The 16,340-nt window shown below is 46.2% G+C and overlaps 1 protein-coding gene across 1 annotated transcript in view; it reads left to right on the plus strand.

Annotated features, from left to right (window-relative positions):
• fgf11a (fibroblast growth factor 11a) overlaps window positions 1-4,274 on the plus strand; it is a gene marked incomplete at both ends in the record, with an annotated part of 140,771 nt that extends 136,497 nt beyond the window's left edge. Inside the window, 2 exons of the mRNA XM_083789209.1 lie at window positions 2,806-3,004; window positions 4,126-4,274. Coding sequence (XP_083645335.1) covers window positions 2,806-3,004; window positions 4,126-4,274 — 348 coding nt within the window. The remainder of the gene's footprint in view (window positions 1-2,805; window positions 3,005-4,125) is intronic.
• Window positions 4,275-16,340: the final 12,066 nt, after the last annotated feature.

The following is a 16,340-nucleotide window of genomic DNA, read 5'->3' on the forward strand; positions in this document are numbered from 1 at the left end:
AAAATTCTTCAAATAGCCTATCTACATCGGCACGCTGTGAGCTTGTAGATCGGCTATTTGCACTATTTAAAAATCACACCGTGTGAACTGGTGCAACCCCCCCCCCCCCCCACCTCTCTCTCTCTCATTAGCAGACAACAGCGCAGCACTATCCCTCTCTCTGTTTCTGGCACAACAGCGCCCCTACTGGTACTCATAGACATAGTCATATACTGGTGCTCATTAACCAACACATAGGCGAACACACGGACACATACAGTAGGTGAACACGGACATTGCTGTTCCTTGGAGTGGTCGCACCACCACTCAAAAAAGTTTTTACAAAATAGTAAAAGGCCCCTATATATGCCTAATTTATATGCTCTGTCGTATAGACGTTGCAACATGGAGAAAATAGCCAATGTACAAGGTCATTGCGCCCCAGAGTGAATCAGTCTTAATGATAGCGATGGCGATTATGGCCGGTGGGAGACTATAGGCGCTATGGCCCTCTGTGCTGTTAGAGTTAAGGTAATGGGCGGGCGAGGGGATGAATGGCTGTCTAAGTGAATGGATGTGTAATTAAAGCATAGGGCGCCCAATGAATGTAATTAGCTTATGTATGTGTGGTGTAATGGCTATAGGCAGAGAGGAGAGGAGAGGAGAGGAGAGGAGAGGAGAGGAGAGGAGAGGAGAGGAGAGGAGAGGAGAGGAGAGGAGAGGAGAGGAGAGGAGAGGAGAGGAGAGGAGAGGAGAGGAGAGGAGAGGGGAAATCAGGAGAAGGAGCTATAAGGAAAGGAAAGGATGCTGCTAAGATTGGCAGAGCAAAAAAGAGAAAGAGAGAGAGAGAGAGAGAGAGAAAGTCCTTATTCAGGTCTTTTCTGCTCACCAGTCACATCAAGGCTCCAAATCAATCCTGCAAATTGGTTTGTTCCCCCGACAAGGTTACTAAAATGACGGAGGGATGGTAGGAAGAGAGCAGAAGAGAGATGAAGAGAGAGAAAAGGAGGAGGAGGAAGGGATACGAGACGAGAGAGATAACAAGGGGGGGGGGGGGGCACTTCCCATGTTGACATATTGTCAGATGCACAGCAGCTCTATTTGTTTGAGCGTGCGTGCGTGCGTGCGTGCGTGCATGCGTGCGTGCGTGCATGCGTGCGTGCGCGCGCGTGCGTGTGTGTAGCAGGTTGAAGGCCAACAATGAGGCTGTTAAAGTGTGAAGGGGTGAAGGATTCGGTTGATTGTTGTTGAAGTGAACCATCTGAATTATGGCATCACAGCTCATCACTCTGTCCAGGTGGTAAATAGGTGTGTATGTGTGTGTGTGTGTGTGTGTGTGTGTGCGCATGCCTGTGTACAGCGCGTGTACAGTTTGTGCGACCATGCCCGCCGGCCGAGCGTTATCATTTGTGCGTATCATTGAGCAAGTCTGTGTGTGGATGAGTTTGCGTTCGTGTGTGTGCTTGTGCGTGTCTGTGTGTCTGTGTGTCTGTGTGTGCGTGCGTGCGTGTTTGTGTGTAAGGATGCTCCTGTAGCACCATGTGCCTCCCTGCTTGGCACTCAGTATACGTTTGGATTAATTGGGTGTAAGTCCCTGTGACATGTCATCATGTCAAGCGTCGTGCCCAGGGGGTGTACTTGTACATTGTGGCTGGGGCGTGCACTGCAGTACGTATACTCACTTACTTTGTAGTGGCTGGGGTGTGTACTTATACTTGTACATCGTGGCTGGGGTGTGTACTTATACTTGTACATCGTGGCTGGGGTGTGTACTTACTTGTACATCGTGGCTGGGGTGTGTACTTACTTGTACATCGTGGCTGGGGTGTGTACTTATACTTGTACATCGTGGCTGGAGTGTGTACTTACTTGTACATCGTGGCTGGGGTGTGTACTTACTTGTACATCGTGGCTGGAGTGTGTACTTACTTGTACATCGTGGCTGGGGTGTGTACTTATACTTGTACATCGTGGCTGGGGTGTGTACTTACTTGTACATCGTGGCTGGAGTGTGTACTTACTTGTACATCGTGGCTGGAGTGTGTACTTACTTGTACATCGTGGCTGGAGTGTGTACTTACTTGTACATCGTGGCTGGAGTGTGTACTTACTTATACTTGTACATCGTGGCTGGGGTGTGTACTTACTTGTACATCGTGGCTGGGGTGTGTACTTACTTGTACATCGTGGCTGGGGTGTGTACTTACTTGTACATCGTGGCTGGGGGTGCATACGTGCTGACTCTTGATGTTTTGTTGTAGTGTCCTGCTATAGTCTCATTCTCATGGCCGCTATTTTCTGGCTCACCCTTGGTATTCCCTCATCTTGTTGGTAAGAATGTACATGCTTGCTGATGTTACATAATTATACTGCACGCATGCAACATTCTGGTGTAGAAGCACCGTTGCGTATAGAAGAGGCTGAGTTTGATTTTGAGTATTTGAAAAAAACTATAATGAAAACTATAAAGCCATTTAAAAAATAATTACAACTAAACTATATTAGCAAACACGCTTGAAAGACTAATCAAAAGGAAACCAAAATTGACAGCGAACGAATAAAAAAACATAATATACAACAACATAATAACCTTGATATACGTGTGTGTGTGTGTGTGTGTGTGTGTGTTAGCATTATGTTATGCTTTAGCTATTGAAAAATAGCAGATCTACAAGCTCATAGCGCGCCACCGAGTGGCGCGCTACGAGCTTGTAGGTCTGCTATTTTAGAAAAATCGAACAAATGCAACATAATAACCTTGATATACGTGTGTGTGTGTGTGTGCGTGCGTGTCTCTATCTCTCTCTCTGAATGTCTGTCCTCCAGGAACACTTCACACCGGAGTGTAAGTTCAAGGAGTGTGTGTTCGAGAACTACTACGTGACGTACTCGTCCATCCTGTACCGCCAGACCCAGTCGGGCCGGGCGTGGTACATCGGCATCAACCGCGACGGCAACGTCATGAAGGGCAACCGCGTCAAGAAGACCAAGGGAGCCGCCCACTTCCTGCCCAAACTCATCGAGGGTAAGACCATGCAGGGCCCAATCGACCGGACCGAGGGCCCTGGCGCCGTGGCCAGTGGTTTTCAACCGTTTTCAAGTCAAGGGGCCGTTATTTATTCAGCATCTGAGCCATGGGATGAAACCCATTTTGACCTGGGAACGATTCTACAAAAAATATCTTCTAAATGCTGACAGTTATCTGAAAAACCCCATGTTTCTATGTCGGTGGTTCGCAAACGGTTTCCCCAAAAATAATGTATTTGGCCGCCGACCCCCGTCTGAAAATATGTTGTTCCAGTGACCTCCCAGAAACTAAGATTTGAGTTAAAAACGTTCACTCTGAAAGAATATATATTCAAAGATTTGTGCCACATTTTCAAGATTTTTCAAAAATAGCTAAATTATAACATAATTTATTATTATTATTTCGTTATCGTTGGATAAGATTCTGTTCACAATTCCCTGCTATATTGATGTTGGTACCGTCGGAGAGATAACAGGCAAACGTTGATCAGAATAACAATTATTCTAATGTATCTCTTGAGAGCGGAAAATGAAAACAAATGGACCCCAAGGGTCCATTTGGTTTCATCTTACACTTTTGTAAGAGTTAAAGATCAATAAGGGTCCATTTGGTTACCAGCTATGCAATATTTTAGTTGGGAAACCACCTGGAACCCCCTCAAAGGACCACTGGTAGAAAACGAATGCGCTACACCAAATCAAAAGGTCAAATGCACACGCACACGACACTTTTTTGTGTTTGCGCACGCCCAACTCTCAACTTTGCAATTCAATTTTAATATTGTGGTATTAAAAATGGCCCAAGTAGCCTTCTGCTTCTCCGTGCATGTAACAAACTTTCAAATCTAATTTGATCTTCTCAGCTAGTCGGAGTGCAGTGTGACATTTTATTTTACGAAAGGCGTCTGCGACCTTTAGTTTTCCCAAAGGCACAAACGGCACGCAGCAGCCTCTGTGAAGGTCCTCTGCGTCGTGTTTTTCGGTCGCGCGCCGCGCCGTTTGACCCTTTGTCGTCGTGCGCAAAGCATAAATTGTCAGCACGCGTTTTACACGACCGCACCTGGGTGTCGTTAACTGACCTCTGACTGTGCCCCCCCTCCCCCCCTCTCTCCCCCTCAGTGGCCATGTACAGGGAGCCGTCGCTGCACGACGTGGCTGAACAGAGTCCCCCCAGGAAAACACCCAAGACCTCCAGCGAGTCTCCCGCGCACCAGAAGAATGGCAAGAAGGACCCTCCATCTAAAACCAAGACCACGCCCGCGTCCTAGCACTCACACAGACGCTATAGTGGGGTGTGGGGGGGAGGGGGGGGGGTGATGGGACGACGACGACGGCAACACTGGGCACCAGCAGCACGCTCCGGCAGGCGGCCATGATGGCGCCACTATAGGGCTAACACACAAACGCCAACAGTGACACCATAGTCCTGAGAGAGGACTCGCATAATATACCCAAAAACGCACCGGTGCAAAAAGCCTATAGAGGGGAAGCGGGTTTTGGGACCGGGGGCAGAGCCGAGCCGAGCCTCGAGCCGAGGAGGAGCAGAGAGGATGATGACGGCGGTGTCGACGTGAAGACATCCCGAGGCGTGGGACGGCGGCCCTCGGAGAGAGAACGTTTGGCTCTGTCCCGTCCAGCGGGACGTGTGGCTTTTAACTTTGTAGACTTTGTGTCCTGCTCGACCCCCCCCCCCCCCCACACACACACACACAGACATGCACACACACACACACACACACAGAAGCCCCCCCCCCCCCCCCCCCCCCCACAGCCCGACCTCTCCTTATATTTAACAACGTCTGCGAGCATCGCAGTCCGGTTGTAGAAGAGCAATAACTCTGACGTTGAGCAACATCGTATATAGCGTGCGGTGGCCATTTCGGCCCCCGTGCGGCGCATTGAAAACCCAGCCAATGCCGGAAAAGGGTAGAAGAAAACCCACTTCTTTGTGGAAAAACATGTCTTCCTGGTTTCACCCAAACGCGGTGGCGGCGTGAGACGGTCAAATACGTCCCCGGACACCCGCACGTATACATCCTGTGCACATAGGGACAACGTGTCACAGTTCCTGGACCCCCCCCCCACCACAACAAGTCTTCCATGCTAATGTGAGGTTCGTCACCGAGCCCTTTGGTTCCTGCCCACCATCTGCTAAGCTTCCATCGCCCCGAGTGTCAGCGACTTTTGCGAGGGTGGCCTGGATACTTCGTCAGCCCACGTGTGCATGCGGTGGCGGTGCGGTGCGCGCTCTCTCTCCCCCCCACCGCTTTCCATTCACCTTTGGCGCGATTTGATTAGTTTTTGACACAGAGTCAATTTTCCAGTCGGCAGCACAAGCAACACACTTTCACAACACACTTTCAACACACGCGCCGTGTGTTGAAAGTGTACAAGCATGCACGCACACACACACACACACACACGCACGCACACGCGCACACACACACACACACACACACACGCACGCACACGCGCACACACACACACACACACACACACACACACACACACACACACACACACACACACACACACACACACACACACACACACACACACACACTCATCATCCTCCAGGTCTCTTAATGGAGTCTGTGACTGATCAGAATCTCTCCACTCCTAAAATGAGAAGCAAAGCACTCCCCCGGTATGCTGCGTGCGCGTGCACACACACACACACGCACACACACGCACACACCAGTACAGTAATGTTTGTGCGCGTGTTAACGTTGTGTGGTTGCGGAGGTGTGTGTCCATGCACGCGTGCACTGCTAGCCATTTACACAACACACTCCCATCTCTAAGGGAGGCACGCACGCGCACACACACACACACACACACACTGCACGCACACACACACACACACACACACACTGCACGCACACACACACACACACACTGCACACACACACACACACACACACACACACACACACACACACACACATGGAAGAAGGGACATTCCTTTGATATGATATCACATATCTGCAGGAAATCAGTGAATTTCATAGAACGGGCTCCTCCTTTTATTCTCTATTTTGAATACATGTCTATTGAAAGCTGTAATCTGTAACCTTTGACGCCCTGTCGGAGTTTTGACCCCATGCACTGATACAGACAACTAGGGATGCACCGATGTATATATCACCACATAACGGTATCGGACGATATGTACCGTTGTCAATATCGCGGCATTGACAAATAAAACTGACATTAATCGATGGCAGTAGTCGATCTTTATCCGTCGTTGATAAGCATATATTTTGCATTTGCGTCCATGTGGGTCGGTGTGTAGGTTATCTGCAGCCTATACTTAAGCTGTAGATTCTGAACTTTTATTTCTTGTATATTGAAGATGTATTCGCAGGCACAAAAGGGGACGGAAATATGAACAATTGTTATGTTAACCCATTTTGGGGCGGGAACCCCTTTTGGTGTTTTAAACATTATGTTATAATTTAGCTATTGAAAAATAGCAGATCTAACAAGCTCGTGGCGCGCTACGAGCTTGTTAGATGGCGAGTTAGGTGGCGAGCTTGTATAGGTCTGCTATTTTTGAAAAATTGGGAAAATATTTATTTCAGAAAACTGGAGGATTTAGAAGAATTTCCACATCGGTGCATCCCTATCCAGAAAACCCAGTCGGGGCCAGAGGATATATCGACCTTTTGAGCTTCCATGCAATACCCCATGTCCACCAGTAGTGGTCACTACAGTCTATAACCCGTCCTCAGATTATACACGTCTCGATAGGAGAGCAAGGGAGACCAACTACAACCACCTGCAGTTGTGTTAGTGATGTTGTGTATCCATATATACTCTATACCACACAGATTGGTTCAAAATAACATTGTATTCAAACCAAACAGGTTATCGATTGCAGCTTTTTGCTCCATGAATAATACAAACATTTGAAGCGCCTGCAGTGTTATACCACCAGTAATACGCTCCACTGTTTTGTAGTGTTTTAAACACACGATGAGCTACAGACCTCTGTGGATGTCTGTGGAAACCTCACACTGCACTGTATGTTGTTCAGGATTCAAATTCGGGGGAAAGAAGTGCCAGATCTACGAGCTTGTGGATATATGCTAATGTTGACGCTGTCGTGTGACGCGCAGATCAAACGGGGGGCTGTAATTTCTGAAAAGAAAATACAACAAAACTTTAAGAGGTTATAGGAGTTCGAGGTTTTTGCCCGACAGCAACGTTTTGCAACACTTACCAGTGGTTGGTGGACTTCTTCGAGCACATTTATCACTGTCAGTCACACCCTGGTTCACATTCATTCAGTTACACACTCATTCCCCCCCCTTGGGACTCTGCCCGGTACAACCACGGTCCTCAACCGTTGGCCCCAACAGGAGCTGTTGGTCATACCGTTGGCCCCAACAGGAGCTGTTGGTCATACCGTTGGCCCCAACAGGAGCTGTTGGTCATACCGTTGGCCCCAACAGGAGCTGTTGGTCATACCGTTGGCCCCAACAGGAGCTGTTGGTCATACCGTTGGCCCCAACAGGAGCTGTTGGTCATACCGTTGGCCCCAACAGGAGCTGTTGGTCATACCGTTGGCCCCAACAGGAGCTGTTGGTCATACCGTTGCTGTCAGGTACAAACGTGTGTTTTCTCGTACCCTATACTTGATCATACACCATACTGCAGCGCCACACGGAAGCATCCAAAAACAGCAGATCCATTTCGCTGCTCGTGGATCGGCTATACTTTTGCAATTTTTTGTGAGGTTTCCATCCGGCAGAGACGATATATCAGAGCCCGACCGTCTGTCTGGCCCAGAGGTTGACAATTCTTTCCAGTTTCAAGGAGCGACAGCTTGTACTGTATAAGCATTTAGCCACAATCCCCCCCATAACTCTATAGTTACAAATACTTTAGCTGGGGACCCTCTGGAACTTAATTTAACTTAATAACGGTATGATTAAAGTTCCTTTCATATATATATATATATATATATATATATATATATATAGTTTTCCTTACAAGTAATAAGTCAAATTAGAAACTTTAATCAAAACAAGGTTTTTCAAATTGATTTCCAGATCTTGCAGTGGTTTTTGTTTTTGTTATTGGTTTTTACAAAATATAGGTCAAAACATCTGTAATCTGTGAAAATTAGGCTTGCATCGGACTCAAAAATCTGGCGTCGGTCAGGGCTCTATAGTTCATATCTCAGAATAGGCTTTAAAATTATTCACGTTCAAAGACTGTTGATCATTTTGTCTTTGCGACTATAGTAAACGTATACACTCACGTGACTGCTGCTACTTTAACACACACACACACACACACACACACACATACACACATGCAATCTCTTCAAATCTAACTCAAGTGTTCTCAGAGTATTTGGTTATTATGCAAAAGAAAGCCAAACCTACATGTCTACACATGCCGTTTGTTGTGTAGAGTATATAATGGTGTAAGGGGTTCAATCATTTTATGGCTATCATTTCAGTGAAAAATAATAAAACAACGATAGCTTTGTTAAGGGCACCGATAACAAGCCAAAGTGATGTGCAATTAAAAACAAGGTCGGCGTAGAAGTCCAAGGGTTGGCTTTCTTCCATTTTAAAGCAATCGCATTTTTATGCAGAACCGTGGCAATACTGAAACATAAAGGGAAGACTACGTTCTTTCTGGTCCTCTTGTTCCACCAGATTTGTCCCTGTATTATATGTTATTTGATTTGATCTCTCCCTCTTTTTTATTTTTTCCCTTTCTTTTTGTTTTTTTTCAGTCAACAGAAAAAGCAATCATTTTTCATTGCAAAGTTTCCCAGGTACAATATGCTGTGCCCGGTAATTGTTTTTGCCTAATGTTTATGTATTGCGGGGAAGGGAATGAGCGAGGGAGAGCTCTTCGAGGGCCCAGATTGATGAGCAATGCTCTAGGGAGAGGAGACGAGGAGAGAGAAGGGGTGGGGGGGGGGACAGAGAGAGAGAGGATGAGAGAGACAGAAACAGAGAGAGAGAGAGAAAGAGGGATGAAAAGAGGATGAGAGTGGAATAGAGAGAAACGGAGGATGAAGGAGCTTTAGGAGTTATGATACTACCCCCCCCCCAACTACACCACCCGGCATCCATCCACTTCAATCCATGCCTTTTATTTGCTCCTCTGTGAGGCACTGTTGTAAATAACAGCTAGTTGGGGGTATCCCCGAGCAAACGGAGCAGGCAGCCGGCTGTGCCACACACTGTACTGAACCGAACCGTCTGTGTCAGGTGAAAAACTTTTGCTGTCGTCCTAAAAGCACTGGTTCTCAACCTCTGCGACACGTTGCGAGTGGCCCCCCAAATTATAGCTGGCAAAAACTAAAGATTGTAACGATAATATAACATCAATATATATAAAAGGTTATACCAATAAGTATAGGACCTGGAAGTATATTGGTTCCATTGATCCAATTGGTGGAACACAATCGATTGATCGATCGTTAACAATTTGCACACGTCGTCCAGACCACCCGTCTGACCACTTAACACAGTTATACGTTATCAGATGGGTGGGCCAGAACAGGTTGAGAGCCACTGTCCTAGAAAAGCAGGGAAGGCAGCAAGCCGTGTGTGGAGGAATGGAAACGATACGGACGGAATACCGTAGGGAGAGATGGAGGAACCAGTGGTTTTTGAGACCTATACCAGTGGTTTTTGAGACCTATACCAGTGGTTTTCAACCGTTTTAATTTCAAGTTCCATTATTTATTCGGCATTTGAGCCACGGACCACCATTTGAGTGTCCACAATTCCATGCTAACAATTCTTCTCTACCTTCTCTCATTTGTGTGGACTTGTACATTAAGTAATGCAGATGTTCAGCAATAATGTATAGCCTAACTCTTGAGAGCGTAAAATTAAACCAAATGGTTTCATTTTACGCTCTCAAGAGGTGAAGATCTTTGAGGGTCCGTTTGCGTTAACAACTCTCCATCATTTAGCACCTGGAACTGCCTCAAGGACCACTGGTTGAAAACCACTGACTTTTCACTCCATCATACGACTGTGTCGCGCCGATAAGCTCATATTGTAGCTCACTTGTGAGCTTATAAATCTGCTATTTTAGGCACGCTTCACCGCTGTACGCCGAAGTATAGCCTAAGACCGCATATTTCTGCCCTCTTCGTCCCTGGCTGCGTTTAGCCCACTTGAAGCCCACCAGGGGATTTCTAAACCCCCGCCACCCTAATATGACTAACGACCTGAATTAAGCTCTTAAACAACCTTGAGCTGGGTCTGTTTGTCCAGTCTGACCCTCCATCTGTGGGGCTGTTAGAGTAAGTCCACAGCCCACTGTTTGAAACTCATTCACGAGGTGATTACATTACTGGTACTTTAATTCAATGAGGCTCCTGATAAGATTTATGGAAGATTATCACTAAACAAGAAAGATGGGGAGGGGAGGAGAGGAGAGGAGAGGAGAGGAGAGGAGAGGAGAGGAGAGGAGAGGAGAGGAGAGGGGAGGGACTCCAGTAGTTTGTTTTTTTTAATCCAGAAAATGGATATAGCCATGATTTTTATGACACAACTTGGTTTTAAGGGCTGGGATATGTGTGTGTTGCAATACTATACCTAATGTGTCATTTAAAGAAATAATAAAAAAGTCTTCGCCGCTCTTCGCTATCCAAACAGATGCTAAAGCAAAAAAGTATATAAAAATAATAATAAAAAGAAAAGCAAAAAAAGAGAGAGGGAGGGAGGGATACATAAGGGCTATACAATATTAGTTCTAGCAATAGTTTGAATGTGCTCTGTGGGAGCACCACATAATGTATAGAGCATGCAGACCCCCTGCTGCTGTAGTCTGAGAGATTTATAAAGACATGTAGGACATTAGCATAGGCGTCTGACCCTTCTGCCTGCCTGCCTGCCTTCCTGCCTGCCTGTCCTGCCCTGCCCTGCCTGCCTGCCCTCCTGCCTGCCCTCCTGCCTGCCTCCCTGCCTGCCTCCCTGCCCATGCCTGCCTGCCTGTCTGCCTACATGTCTGTCTGTCATATACGCACAACCATCAGCTCAAATGAAAAGAGTTTCTGTCGAAGCACGGCAAACTCCCACGCAGTGCAAGCAGACACATCCCACTGTCTGCGACCCATGCGGGTGTTTTGTCAGTGGCGTTTCCTATAGGGCTATGATTGAACCCCCAACCCCTCCGTCCATATCCCCTGAAACTGAGGATGACAAAGCAATGGGTTTCACAGCTCCACACAGCACTATAGCATTTGTTTTTGGCTTTTGTGCCTGTATTGATCGTTTCAGTGAAGACGGACATGGAGAGAAGAGGGAGAGAGAGAAGGGGAGAGACAAATGTCGTCATGAACGGGACTCGAACACGTGACGCGCTGTCAGGCCACTAGACCACTAGGCCAGCGGGCGCCAGCATCTTTATTGTTGATATTTATATCTTCGTATATTTTTCTAGGTTTGGGGAGGGATAATGTTTAAGTAGGCCATGGGCCATGGCACATGAATATGATCCCATTTAAGACTGTAAGATTTTATGCAAGTATTACATTTAATATGTAGGATACATTTTTACATGCATCCATAGTTAAATAAAGCAGATTTCCTAGCCATTTTGTGAAGTTGTATCAACAATTCAAATGTCCGTCTTGAGGAACCAGACCTGTCGAATCAAGTCATCTCATTGGTTGAATCGTTATCAGATTGCTGTTCAGTCAGGACATATAACTCATGAATGGATAGAATATATATTTTTTATTATGGTTTGGCGATGAATTGGATGTGTTTTTAGGTACTTTGATAAAGTGTAGGGAGTCCGGATTCCCCCGTACACAAACAGCAGATATAAAACAACAGGTGGCAGCTGGGGTGGTGGAGGGTGAGCAGCAGCAGTGTTTGAACAAGACAGCAGTGGTGATAGTATAGTATAGCATAGCATAGCATAGCATAGCATAGTATAGTATAGTATAGTGCATGTGAAGCAGCGAAAGCAATCAGGGTAAACGTAGAGCTGTCTGGGAATCAATTGTGAGCAATTTTTTGTTTTAGTCATAGTCTCTTGAATAGTTTTCATTTAGTTTTAGTCACATTGTAGCCACCTGGAATGTTTTAGTGTTAAATGGTAAATGGTGCATTTATATAGCGCCTTTATCCAAGGCGCTTTACATATAGATTGTGCATTACATTCACACATTCACACACACATTCATGCACCGATTGTGGCGGAAGCCATGCAAGGCACCAACCAGCACATTTGGGGTTCAGTGTCTCGCCCAAAAGGACACTTCGACATGTAGACATGGAGGACCCGGGATTTGAACCGCCGACCCACGGATCATCAGACGACCTGCTCTACCTCCATGAGCCACAGCCGCCCCGTATAAGCCGTGTTAGTCTAGTTTTAGTCGACTAAATCTACAGTTGATTTAGTCGACTAAAATGTATTTTAATTGCGAGGGCTCTGGAGGCAGCTCCATCCATCCCGACACCGTCTGCATACTCTCTGGCCTTGGGGGGAGGGGGAGGGGACTGTTTCACCCCCAGTAATCCAGTGTGAACCACACCCTATAAAGACCCATCGCCGCTCATCGACTCCCTGCTTCCCCCCCCTCTGGCAGAGAGCTCTCTACAGCAGTACAGCTTAACCTCCCTGACGAACGGCGGTGGAGAAAGTATATACTCAAAATGTTTTACTTAAGTTAAAGTATATAAATACTGCAATGCACACGTGCTCCGTCACAAGTAGAAGTCCCGTATTCAAGATGTGCTCAAGTAAAAGTACAAAAGTATCTGCATCAAAATGTACTGAAAGTAAAAGTGCTCACATTGCAGAACGTCCCATTTCACGTGTACAAAATGTGTACAAAATCTTTTGAAAATAGCAGCTCTACAGCGTGCGTGCGTGCGTGTGCATGAATATATGAACCTGAGTGTGTTACTGTAATTGATCGTGGTGTTCTACATATACCACAAAAGGGGGGTTTAAAATGATGGAGATTTCCATGTTTTCACCACTTGCCAACCCCGTGCTTAACACTCCCCATTTCTCCCGAGTCAGGAGGAACCCCTCCCTTCCCTCGCCTTGCTTACTGAGCGGAGTGGAACTGCAGAGTGGGTCGTCTGGGGTTCTGAAGGACTCCGAGATGAAGAGTGAAAAAGAGCGAGGGAGGGAGGGAAAGAGAGCACAGCGCAGAAATTAAGGCGTGTCACTATAGGATACAGGATAGCATATACTGTATAGCTAACTGGTGTCCCCGAAGGCTCCCTTTGAAGTTCAACTTCCTCTATACCTCTATACCCCATAACACAACTTCCCTTCAACCCAATGGCGGAGGGTGCGTGTGTGCGTGCGTGCGTTCGTGCGTGCACGTGCGCTCCACATATCCCACGATCCATTATTCAACCTCCATCAACATGTGTGTCGTCTAACTTTCAACCACTTTCAGCCTGGTGACCACCATCTTGTGCCGGGCATGTTATTGTTTCAAAATGTTCAAAAAGGAACATTTTCCCGAAATCCACCTCCCCTCCCATCTCCTCGTCCATCTTTAACTCGTACATTTTCAAAAAATAGCGTCAATAGTTAATATATTAAAGCTGAACCTATCACAAGCTCCAAGTTTGTAGATTGAACATTTTCACTACTTTTCATTACTTGATAAGCTTTCTAATGCTTTTGTGACAATGTAGTGCAGTGGTTTTCAACCCTTTTCATATCAAGGCCCATTATCTATAAAGCATTTGAGCCACGGACCACCATTTCATGAGATTTAGACTCATTTTACACTCTCAAAAGTTAAAGAACTTTAATAAGGGTCCATTTGGTTACAAACGCTCTCATCATTTAGCTGGGGACCGCCAGGAACCACCTCAAGGACCACTGGTGGTCCCCGGACCACTGGTTGAAAACCACTGCTGTAGCGTGATCATGTGGGGCATTCATTTATGGAAAAAAAAAACAAGTTATAACTTATAATATAGAAATCAGAGGTTTCTTCCTGACAGAGACGATAAAGGGCTTAGGTTGGTTGAATGTGTGTATGTGTATGACCGAGGAGAGAGATTAGTCGTGGGAGAGTCAAGGAGACTAAACTAGAGAGAGAGAGAGGGGGATAGAGGATAAATCAGAGGCCAAATCAATGGGCGCCAGTCCCTGGGCACAAAGCAATAAACTCCATTAACAAGGTGCAACCACATTAACTGGGGGAGAGCGGTCAAAAGGATGAATATTGATATTGAAACCAACCGTGTGTTTTATTAGAGCCTTTATTTTTCTAACACTCCCCCCCCCCCCCCCCCCCCGTGTGGGAGCTGTGGGGTTTTGCTTGTGACGTGCGTGCGTGCATGCGTGTGTGCGTGTGTGTGTGTTTGTGTGCACGTTGCTTTGAGCTGGAGTCCCTTCACCACATCTGCAATGCAGCAGAAAAACACAAAAAAAGCGAGCGAGACGGAGGAAGAGAGGGGGCTCACGTGCTTTGATGAAAGAGTGATGCCGCTGAACAGATATTCTCTCTTTTCTGCGGGGCTTTGTTAAAGAAAGGGCTTTTGTGTAGCAGCCCAGAGTGAAGGAACCCCCTACCCCCACCTTTCTTGGTATTAGCTAACAGATAGGGAATATAGAATCAGCCAGTTTTTCTTTTTTTTAAAGGCACACCCCTAACCCCCATGCAGGCACTCTGCAATGCACATACTGCAGACCTGCACTCAGCCAAGCCAGAGCACATGTGGCTCAATACTATAGAGTGATCTTTATGTACAAATCCAGAGTGTAAAGGTTGACCTACTCCTACTGTAATATAAATGGTCCACTTTTGCATTCTCTGGATTTTGGTCGACCGGAGTCCGGAGAACATGTTGTCTGCACTGTATATGTTTTCAGAAATAGCGAAACAAAACCTTTTTTGTATCCTAAACAACTGTAGACGTGGACCATGTGGACTCAGTATTATATTTTTTATTTTTTATTTCAAAGTACATTACAACTAACAGCGTGTTATTCTGTCCATATATCGGTCTGCAACTCGAATGGCACTGAATCGGCAGTGGTGGTCTTGGAGCTCTGGTGCAGCGGCTCAGTGGTGGTCTTGGAGCTCTGGTGCAGCGGCTCAGTGGTGGTCTTGGAGCTTTGGTGCGGCTCCTCACTCTGGGGATCCTCACTGTAGGGGCTCCAACCCGCTGCTGCCTGCCTTGCAATATGTTGACATGTTGAAACATACAGTGGTAATGAATGATGAATAATGAACCCAATAATGAACCCACCAGTAACAACCCCCCCTCCCCCAACTTTGTACACCCATTGTTAAGGTGGTGGCATTACACTGTAAACCAGTGGTTCTCAAAGTGGGGTCTGGGGACCCCCGGGGGTCCTCGAGGGGGGTCCCAGGGGGCCCCCAGCTAAATGACTCAAATCTTGTATGAGGATCCCTGGCACAAAATATTTTCAGATGGGGTCCGTGGCCAAACGCATATTCATTTTGGGGGTTCTTGACATGAAAATATTTGAGAACCACTGCTGTAAACTATGCTAAAACAAATCTATTGTTATTAAAAAAAAGAAAGATAAGAAAGTGTATTTATTTATTTTTTATTTTATTTTTATTTTGTTAAGGAGTCAAGGCTTGTGCTTTGGGTCTTTCTCAGTGGAAGTATATTGTGTGAATCTTGTAAATGAAAATCATTTGAGAAAATCTCAGTGGATCCATGAAGGGTGTGTGTGTGTGTGTGTGTGTGCCTCAATGTAGGATGAAAACGTCTGCTTTGTATTCATGACCCCTGAAAACCGCTCTATATCTAGAAACTAAAACTCACTCTTTATTCTAGAAACTGACTTATGTTTTACAACTGCACTTGGATTGCTTTTTTGCCTCTTGGCCAAAAATAGTCAACCTACAGTACAAGCTCACAATGCGTAACGTTTTGTGAGCTTGTAGATTGGCTATTTTTGCCTAATGTGCCCCTTGGCCAAATCCCCCCCCCCCCTCCCACACACACAGTCTATGGGAGATTGACTGACATTCATCCTTTTGAACGGGATTGGACTTTATTGGCTCTATAAGGTACCTGCTCTGTGTGTGTGTGTGTGTGTGTGTGTGTGTGTGTGTGTGTGTGTGTGTGTGTGTGTGTGTGTGTGTGTGTGTGTGTGTGATGCAGTGATCAATTCTCTGACATTTGATTTGATTTCTCTGTTTTGTACTGCATGGACGATCCAAGTTATTGTGATAAAAAGGTCTTCCAGGAAAAACAAAGGACTGGTTTTAAGGAAATCGCCATGATCTTATTTTCGTCTCATGTCTTCCAAAGGCAAAGAGAACAAAGAAAAGAGTGTGTCAGTCTTCCAGCTATATCAAAGCCACAACAACGACA

This window comes from Protomyctophum parallelum (genome assembly GCF_964188405.1).
Source record: "Protomyctophum parallelum genome assembly, chromosome: 18".
Classification (NCBI taxonomy): Eukaryota; Metazoa; Chordata; class Actinopteri; order Myctophiformes; family Myctophidae; genus Protomyctophum; species Protomyctophum parallelum.